The following is a 9,637-nucleotide window of genomic DNA, read 5'->3' on the forward strand; positions in this document are numbered from 1 at the left end:
AATTTTTTGGGTGTTGAGTGTTGGAACATTGAAGTTATAATATGGGTATGCATCAATTGTAGAATCAAATGAAGCATTCCATCAATTGTTGGAACATTATTATTCACTGAGTGTGTGATGTGGGTATTGGTTCTGGGTTTATATGTCTTCTCAAAAAGTTTGATAAAGTGAAACAAATAGTTATACATTGAACGCGAAGGGTTTGATTGTTACTAATATAATGGTTGTTTGTTTAGAATATGACAGAATGGTTATGCCAGTGTTATATTATGATGTGATTTATCTTTAGTTTTGAGTTCTTGCCTTCAATTAGGTATATTCATGTGATTGTTAATGCTTCCCCGAAATCATGAATCAGGGGCATTGGGCTAGCAGATATGGCAGACAGAAACTTATATATTATTTGAGGAGCTCTATATTTGATGAAGATTCATAGGTAAAGTCTTATAGATGATTGGGACCATATGTAAAGAAATTGTGTAGAAGCACTAGTTAGGATAGTGGATTAGGGGCCATATGTTGCTTGCTTCAAATTTGTGTATTTTAAAGTTCTTTTGAACTTTTTCTTTATCAATTGTATATTGTATTGCTTCCAATGATTCATATAGTTGAATATAATTGGACAAAAATTATATATATTGCCGATGAATACTCATGAATTGTCTCTAGAATTGCTTAGCAATTTAAGCTCTACTAATTTGCAATGAGTTTTAACGATTGTTTGTCAAGATAATTATAAAAAAAAAACTCAACTAGCCTAAATTAGCTTGAGATTTACTATGATATTGGTTACGCAATATTGAAGCTGTTTAATTTAGAAGCATTATTTACTACAATTTAGCTGTGGTTTAGCTAGAGATATTGAAATATTAGTTGGAATTTTGCTAGGAAAATTTTCCTAGACAATTAGCCACTCAATCCATGCTATGGCATATATCTAGTCAATCCACAACTAATCTCAGATTAATTTTGTTTGATAGAGATTTGCTTCAAATTAGCTTCGGTTTTTGTCGTAGCTAATTGTAAATTTTCTTGTAGTGAATCCACTTTGTCATTCTCCTTGCTAAGTTTGGTTTGAAGAGTATCTGATTAATGGAGTAATCTATTCTTACCACAACAGCAAGGCAATAATGCCTCAATTTTCTTACCGCATTTATAAGGGTTATGTCAATATTCTCCATCTTGTTATAGTATACCTCTGGCTCTGGTAGTACTTTTCTAATGAAATACACCACGTAATGAGAAATATTGCATTCCCGTACCATAATGACATTTACGGCTTCTGAATACAAATATGAAAAAAGCATTTTCCGGTCCCCGGGGTGAAACCAAAACACGCTGTTGCAACAATACTTCTTTGAGCTTGATAAAGACAGTTTCACACTTTGGTGTTCATTTAAATGCAGTTTCATTCCTTACAAGTTTATAGAATGGTAATGCAGGATGGAAGGACCTAGAGATAAACCATGATAGACACTTATCTCACTTGAACAACATAAATGAATATTATACATGGTCCTTAATTGCAAATTTCTAACTCTATGACTTGAAAGAAACTTCTCACACAACATTTAATTTCAATCACTTCCTTTTGAAGGTTGTTCTTTGTTAGAGCTCCAGATTCGCATGCGATTAGCTGTTTGCTCTACCTACAAACAATCATATTTCATAAATTACACTATAAAATCTTAACAAAAATACTTTAACTAAGCAAATTTCTTGTTATGATTTTAACATACAAAAAGAAAACATAAATACCTCTTTGATCCAGTTGGTCCTATAAATAATGACTATGAGGACTAAAATCTGAAGAATCATGCCACACATTGTGCCTCTCCATAGACCCTATACCACAAAGATGCAAATTTTCATGAAATGTAAATCATATAATAGAGAAGTTTATTGATGATTTATTGAAGATAAATTTTCTAAAACAATAATAGTTTTATACCTTGACCCCTAAATGTTGGTGGAAACCAAGAAAAATTCCAATGGGGAGTCCAACAATGTAATAACATGCCAAGTTTATGTAACCAACCATAACTTGCCATCCACATCCAATTACAACACCTATATAAAATCTCTTTAAAGTTATTAGAAGCTATTAAAATATAACTTTTTTCTATTCATAAAAGCAAACAATCAATTACCTGATATAATCTGCGAAACCGTGTTGAGAATCATGCTTATACCAAGAAAGTATGCTAATTCACTAGCAGCATGTATCATATCCTCACTGTTGGTAAAGATGATGGCAAATTTGTCTATACTTAAGAAAATCACAGTCATGAAAATGATTCCAAGGAGAAGAGTCTCAAACATTGAGACCAAAAAAGAGTATTTGGCTGCTCTTGGATGCGACATGCCAAGTGTATTAGACACACGAACACTTGCAAAGCATTAGAATGAATAAATAATTAGTGTGAGCATTGAAAAAATACATGGAAAAAAATATAATCAACACTTTCAGTAGAGCCGTCTCAAGTTTTTTGAAGCCATGTATAAATTAGCCGCAATTTAATCATGACAAAACAAACAACAGTCTTATTTAACCACAATTAAACCGTCATAATATTTTATGAGACTCTATTTAGTGACGGTTTAAACGTAACAAGTTTTGGACCATATATTATCGTCTGCCTTACACGTTTTCAAAGATAGCCCTGACTTTGAGTAGATTTCACTACAAGTTTATAGTCACGCACCTTACTGCTGTACTTGCTCCAAGTAGCAACATCACGTGCCAACCCTGAATATTAAAGCTAGAAATACAAAAGTAAAAATATGAATTGGAAACCAAGAACAAATACAGTTTAAAAGTATAAGTGGCAAAAAAAAATATGTGTGGTGTCAAATTCTCTTATGGTTCTAGATGTTTAGTCAATTGTTGCTCACAACACTCCCTTGAACTTTTCATCAGATAATATCATAACCATTGTTCGGTTTGGTGGGATAGCCAAAGCAAGATCCTAGTGCGAGTTAATAATAACTCTAGTGAATTTATTCCACAACTAAAAGAAAAAAGGTATTCTTACCAAATTGAAAAGGAACCAACATCAATGACAGGATTATCAAGATGACCAGCAAGGAGTATAATGCAAGCAGAATACCATTGTTCCAAGCAGATCATTACACATGAACCGATACTTAGTTTAATAAATTCCCACAATTCTCTAAAAGCCATCAGAGAAAATCCATTCCATCCTTCTTTACACCAACCAATCGTATAAATTACCAATGCACCAGAAAATACCCATCCTGATACATTACTTGCCATTGCTAAACCAATTATTCCCCAATCAAATACATTGATGAAGGTATAAAGTAAACCGTTTTGTATTAGCAATGTAACAATTGCTATGTACATAATAACATTAACTTTGCTTTGTGATTGAAGATATTTCATGAGTGGTAAGTTAATAGCATAGGAAAACATATATGGAATCATTAGAATTGAATATTTTCCAGCTAGATCAGCAATTTCTCTTTCTTGGCCAAGAAGTTTTAAGACTGGAGTTGCAAATATATGAACTGGTAACAAAAGTATGCAAGTGGTTATGAGTACAATCCATGACCTTTGAAGGTAAATACCAGCATTTTGAAATTGTCCTGCACCATAAGCTTGCCCACATAGTGTTGTTATTGCATTTGACATTCCATACTGCAATTTTACACGAGTAGATTTCACAACTCTATCTAGTTTTCAAAAATCAACTGATATGTGCTAGTTAAACTAAATGAGTGTAAACTTTTATATTTATGTGCTAGTTGTTGATATTTACAAATCAACAACTTTTTAAAAAAAAAAAGAGAAATAGATAAGAAGTTTGGATGAATGAGAGTGAGTGAGTAACTAACCAGCAAAGAGAAATAGATAGAACAAATGACAGTTTGATAGATAGAGAAAGAAGAGAGTTGAATGTCTCCAAGATGACCAGCATAGATTGAAGTTGAAGAGTTATTAAGAAACTGAAAAAGTAAAGACAAAGCCACTGGAATTGCTATCTTCCATATCTTCAATGTTTCACTCAACAAAACATGTTTCAAATCCTTTAAGCTTTTCACTGCCAAATAATCATTTTCTGTAGTAAAGCTTTTGATTACCAAAGGAGTTTCCATATGAGTGAGATTCTTTAACTGAAGTTTGGTATGAGCTTCTAAATCAAGACTCAAAAGCACAATGTTTATAGTATATATGGTAGATCTAGACTTTGCTTATTTTGGAAATGTAATTTGTCCTTATTATGGATGATGTCACATATTTTTTGAGAGGTCCCACGTTGGATAAAGATTGATTAAAGTAACTCTATCTTATATACTTTGATAATTGATGGATCAAAGACAGTACAAGCTAACCACCATAAAAAGAGAGTGAAGGAGAGGGCCATATGACATATTGTGCACCAAATAAATTCTAAAAGACAGTCTACCTTTTTCGGTTGCAAAGGACCCAAACTTTAAATACCAAGTCAGTAAGGCAGTAAATCCTTTCCCATCATTTTCATTCAAGTGTCATTTCTAATTCCAAATACCAAGTCCACAACATGATTTTTTCCTTTCAGAATGTGAACCACCTAAATACGTACTCTCACTTTGACGGAACTTGCCGGTGCAAGGTCATCATCATTGTCACGGACAGGAACCACCATACAATGGCCGATGAAATTTTCCTCCTCCGAAAGATTAACCACTTGCACTTCAGGTTTACTTTTCTACCAATAATTACAATATTCACCATTATCTTTCAAAAAGGAAAATAATCAAGGTTTGAAAAACAGTCCGTTACCAGGAAAACGACCGAGACAAAACTTTATTCACCATTTTTACAGTTAAAAGACAAATTGTGATTAATTCACATAGCTATACCACTGAAATTTGGTCTAACCTTATCAACTTTAAATGAATGGACATGATGCTTCATATGAAAAGAATCCAAATTTTGATTTTTTCTCACAACTTGTTGTTTGGTCTCACTGTCATAAACCGTATAACCATTCATTTAATAGATAATTCATTTTCTTACACCTAACTTATCTCCAAATCTATCCAACAAACTTTTATTCATTTCTCTTCTCATACCTTCAAATGGCTGATGCTTTACTTGGAATCCTGATTCAAAACCTCGAATCCTTTGTTCGACACGAGCTTTCATCCATTTTGGGTGTTGATGACTTGACCAAAAAGCTATCCGGAAATCTAACTGCAATTAGAGCTGTTCTCAAAGATGCTGAAGAGAGGCAAATAACAAGCCATGCTGTCAAAAATTGGCTGCAAAAACTGTCTGATGTCGCTCATGTTCTTGATGATATACTGGATGATTGTTCAATAACTTCAAAACCACATGGAGAAAACAAATGGACCACCCGTTTCCATCCTAAGAAGATTCTCGCTCGTCGTAACATCGGAAGGAGGATGAAACAAGTTGCTGAAAAGATTGATGTTATCGCTGAAGACAGACTGAAGTATGGATTACAAGTGGGAGTCCCAGAGGAACACCTACAAGGAGATGATGAATGGCGCCAAACTACCTCTGTCCTTGCTGAACCAAAAGTATATGGAAGAGACAAAGATAAAGACAAGATTATCGAGTTTCTTCTTAACGATGCTAGTGATAATGAGGAACTCTCTGTCTATTCCATCGTTGGCCACGGTGGATATGGAAAAACAACACTTGCTCAACTGGTCTTCAATGATGAAAGGGTAAATACACATTTTAACTTGAAAATATGGGTTTGTGTTTCAGATGATTTTAGTATGATGAGAATTTTGGAGTCCATTATAGAATCTGCTGATGGAAAAAATCCAGATCTCTCGTCTTTAGAAGCAATGCAAAAAAAGGTTAGAGAAATTTTGGAAAGCAAAAGGTATTTACTTGTTCTTGATGATGTGTGGAGTGAAGACCAAGAGAAATGGAATAAGTTGAAGTATTTGTTGCAATGTGGAAATGGAACGAAAGGGGCATCTGTTTTGGTCACTACTCGACTTGACATTGTTGCGTCCATTATGGGAACGTATCCGTCTCATCGTTTGGCAGGTTTAGCTGATGATGACATCTGGTCTTTGTTCAAACAATGCGCTTTTGGACCAAATAGAGAGGGGCGTGCAGAGCTTGTAGCAATAGGCAAGGAGATTGTTAGAAAATGTGTGGGTTCGCCTCTTGCAGCCAAAGCACTAGGAAGCCTTTTGCGCTTTAAGAGTGAGGAACATCAATGGCTTTCTATAAAGGAAAGCAACTTATGGAATTTATCCGATGATAATCCTATCATGTCTGCTTTGAGACTAAGCTACTTTAATTTGAAATCATCACTGAGGCTGTGTTTTACTTTTTGTGCTGTTTTTCCTAAGGATTTTGAAATGGTGAAGGAACAACTAATCCATCTTTGGTTGGCTAATGGATTTATTGCTTCCAGAGGAAATTTAGAGGTGGAGCATGTTGGTCATGAAGTGTGGAATGAATTATACGCGAAGTCGTTTTTTCAAGAAGTCAAAACTGATGAAAAGGGTAATGTTACTTTCAAAATGCATGATTTATTTCATGATTTAGCTCAGTCTATTATGGGAGAAGAATGTCTCGCTTCTGGGGCTGAAAGCTTGACTAGTTTGTCTATCAGAGTTCACCATATAAGTTGTTCCGTTATTAATTTTTATAAGCCAATCAAGTACAACACCATCCCTTTCAAGAAAGCTGAATCATTACGAACTTTTCTTCAGTTAGATGTTCCTTTTGAAAACACAGGTTCATTTCCATCAATCACTTCTCTTCGAGCATTACGAACAAGTTGCCCACAACTTTCGGCACTAAAGAGTTTAACACATCTAAGGTATTTGGAACTTTTTTATTGTTTCATCGAAACCTTGCCTGAGTCTGTTTGTAAGTTGCAGAATTTGGAAATACTAAAATTTGATAATTGTCTCTATCTATCAAGTCTACCCAACCAATTGACACAATTACAAGCTCTCAGGCATCTTGTGATTAAAAATTGCGATTCATTAGTATCAACGCCTTCCAACATTAGTAAGTTAACCTGTCTAAAAACATTGAGCATTTTCATAGTGGGTTCGAAGAAGGGATTTGGTTTAGCAGAGTTACGTGACTTGCAACTAGGAGGGAAGCTGCACATCAAAGGCCTTGAGAATGTGTCAAGTGAATGGGATGCTAAAGAAGCTAATTTGATTGGTAAAAAGGAGTTAAATCGCTTATACCTGTCATGGGATAGTTATGCTAATTCACAAGGCATTGATACTAATGTTGAGCGAGTACTTGAAGTCCTTGAGCCTCACACAGGTCTCAAGGGTTTTGGGATTAAGGGATATGCAGGAATACATTTTCCCGATTGGATGAGAAATATTTCTATTTTGGAAGGCTTAGTTGATGTTATACTCTACAACTGTAAAAACTGTCAGCGGCTTCCCCGACTTGGTAAATTACCTTATTTAACCACTCTTTATGTATCTGGAATGAGAGATTTAAAGTACATTGATGATGACTTATATGAATCTACATCGGAGAGGGCTTTCGTGTCATTGAAGCGATTGACTCTGCGTGGTTTACCTAACTTAGAGAGGATCTTAGAAGCTGAAGGTGTAGAGATGCTACCACAACTTTCCTACTTTAGAATTTCTGGTGTTCCCAAGTTGGCACTCCCATCACTTCCATCTCTTGAAACCCTTCATTCTGGTGGAATAACCGATAGGTTATTTAGTCTCTTCCCTAAGTACTGTTCTAAAGAAAATTTGGATTTATTTCCTAAGGGAATTGTGTGTAATATGCATAATCTTAAGTCACTTTTTTTCACACTTTTCAAAGAATTCAAGGTATTACCTGATGAGCTAGGCTCTCTTAGTGCCCTGGAGGAGCTTCACATTGCACGCTGTGATGAACTTGAGTCTTTTTCAATGCATGCGTGGCAGGGTTTGATTTCTCTTCGAATTTTGACCATTTTGAATTGTCCCAAATTAATATCATTGTCTGAAGGTATTGGAGACTTGGTTTGTCTTGAGATACTTGAAATTGATGACTGTCCACAACTAGTTTTACCAAGTAACATGAACAAGCTAGTTTCCCTTCGTCAAGTGACAATTAAGTGCTATGATGGAAACAGCAGGGTGCTACAGGGTTTAGAAGTTATCCCCTTCCTACATAGTTTGACTCTATCATTCTTTGATGACTTGCCCGAATCATTGGGAGCCATGACTTCACTTCAAAGAATACAAATTAATTTGTGTGATAAGGTAAGATGGCTACCAAATAGCTTTCAGAACCTCAAAAACTTGCATACTTTGATTATTGTTGGATGCCCTAAGTTGGAGAAGCGATGCAAGAAAGGAACTGGGGAAGATTGGCACAAGATTGCTCACGTTCCTGAATTGAAGTTTCCTGCAAAAGGAACAAACTGGAGTAATCTAATGAATCCCTTGCTTTTTTCATCTTGTTCTTTTTAACTATATATTCAGTTCTATGCGTACATACATTTCTGATTTAAGGTTTCACAAGTGTCTACACATACACAACACCTACGTATTTAGTTATATTGAATCACTTAACTTGTATTTTCTCAAATAATTATCGGTGTCATATATCTTGTTTTTCGCAGCAAATGTTTGATGATTTTTGACATTGGAATTCTGAATGTAGGGAATGAACTTTCAAGATCGAAGATGGATTCTGAATTGGGGTACTACTACGGTCTACTTTTAGATAATGACTTTAGCCTGGTAGTCGATACATTTTGAATGCACCTAATGGCATAAGGATAACACTCCTTTATGACAAAAAATGGTGAGCCCTAAGAAACATATCTTTCTCCTTTCTTTACTATTGCTACATTCATTCCATTTATATAAAAACTTACTTGCAGGTTTTTACTGAAATCTGCCGAAGAAATTCTAGACACATGGAAATATTTCTCAGGCTGAATGAGTAATTCAAAGTCATTTTCCTTATTCAAGTTAGACATTGGAAGGAATGAGTAATTCATTATCTTCATGCAATGGAGTGGTTCTTTGTAATTAATTTATGCTTAGGAAGAATCCTTATATTTCAGTTTTAACTGCAACTAAACTATCTTATGCAATAAATCTTCTTGGCTTGATTTATGATATACTAGTTTTGTCATTGAAAAGTATGAATATTATTTTGACTGTGATACTTAACAATTCAATTAATCAAATTATAAATTATTGTTATTGGAGATCAACTCATGACACACAGAGGAAGTTTAGAGAAATTAGTAGAAAGATAGAATGATTGTGTACTCTATTGACGTTAAAGTTAATAAAAGTTGTATGTGAAGTTTGAGTTTCAAATAGTTTGTAGTTGAATATGAACTATTAATTCTGCATTATAACAAGGGTTTAGTGTATACATGCCCTATAACCCTTCTTAAGACAATTGTGTTACTTACGAGGTGTTAGAGTATTCTCGTTCTTTTTCATTTAACAGTAGTTAAAAGTTAATTAGTCTTATTCAAATGCACTAGTTAATTAGTCTTAATCAAATGCACTTGTAGAGTAGAGCGTATCCATTCCACATTATGTCTGTTTAGTTAAGACTTAACTTAAAGCGGATTGATCCTTGACCAGTTTAAAACAATTTTTTGTATTTGGACGAAATGACAAAAGTGGATTAACCATGTTT

The 9,637-nt window shown here is 34.4% G+C and overlaps 2 protein-coding genes across 4 annotated transcripts in view; one reads left to right on the forward strand and one right to left on the reverse strand.

Moving 5' to 3' along the window:
- Window positions 1-4,143, reverse strand: part of LOC131623032 (protein DETOXIFICATION 34-like) — a 50,571-nt gene extending 46,428 nt beyond the window's left edge. Inside the window, exons 1-7 of one of the 3 annotated variants that reach the window (XM_058894040.1) lie at window positions 3,859-4,143; window positions 3,036-3,661; window positions 2,706-2,762; window positions 2,151-2,389; window positions 1,952-2,070; window positions 1,759-1,845; window positions 1,364-1,649 (exon numbers count right to left, since the gene is read on the reverse strand). In XM_058894040.1, the coding sequence (XP_058750023.1) occupies window positions 1,578-1,649; window positions 1,759-1,845; window positions 1,952-2,070; window positions 2,151-2,389; window positions 2,706-2,762; window positions 3,036-3,661; window positions 3,859-4,119 (1,461 nt within the window). In that variant the 5' untranslated portion in view covers window positions 4,120-4,143 and the 3' untranslated portion in view covers window positions 1,364-1,577. Of the gene's footprint in view, window positions 1-1,363; window positions 1,650-1,758; window positions 1,846-1,951; window positions 2,071-2,150; window positions 2,390-2,705; window positions 2,763-3,035; window positions 3,662-3,858 lie in introns of those variants that run through there. The other 2 variants (XM_058894041.1, XM_058894042.1) reach the window with 2 other exon arrangements.
- An 823-nt stretch (window positions 4,144-4,966) lies between these two features.
- Window positions 4,967-9,101, forward strand: LOC131623033 (putative disease resistance protein RGA4). The gene is made up of 3 exons (XM_058894043.1): window positions 4,967-8,398; window positions 8,636-8,779; window positions 8,859-9,101. Exons 1-2 carry the CDS (start codon window positions 5,086-5,088, stop codon window positions 8,731-8,733), a joined length of 3,411 nt encoding a protein of 1,136 aa, XP_058750026.1. The 5' UTR covers window positions 4,967-5,085; the 3' UTR covers window positions 8,734-8,779; window positions 8,859-9,101.
- The last annotated feature ends 536 nt before the right edge of the window (window positions 9,102-9,637 follow it).

The sequence above is a fragment of the Vicia villosa genome, unplaced genomic scaffold, assembly GCF_029867415.1.
Source record: "Vicia villosa cultivar HV-30 ecotype Madison, WI unplaced genomic scaffold, Vvil1.0 ctg.000048F_1_1, whole genome shotgun sequence".
NCBI classification, from domain to species: Eukaryota; Viridiplantae; Streptophyta; class Magnoliopsida; order Fabales; family Fabaceae; genus Vicia; species Vicia villosa.

Excerpts from the sequence above, each read along its gene's own strand:
- LOC131623033 (XM_058894043.1), top strand. The coding sequence starts at position 5,086 with ATGGCTGATGCTTTACTTGGAATCCTGATTCAAAACCTCGAATCCTTT. Across the intron at positions 8,399-8,635 it reads TGCAAAAGGAACAAACTGGA|GGAATGAACTTTCAAGATCG; the intron begins GTAATCTAATGA and ends TTCTGAATGTAG.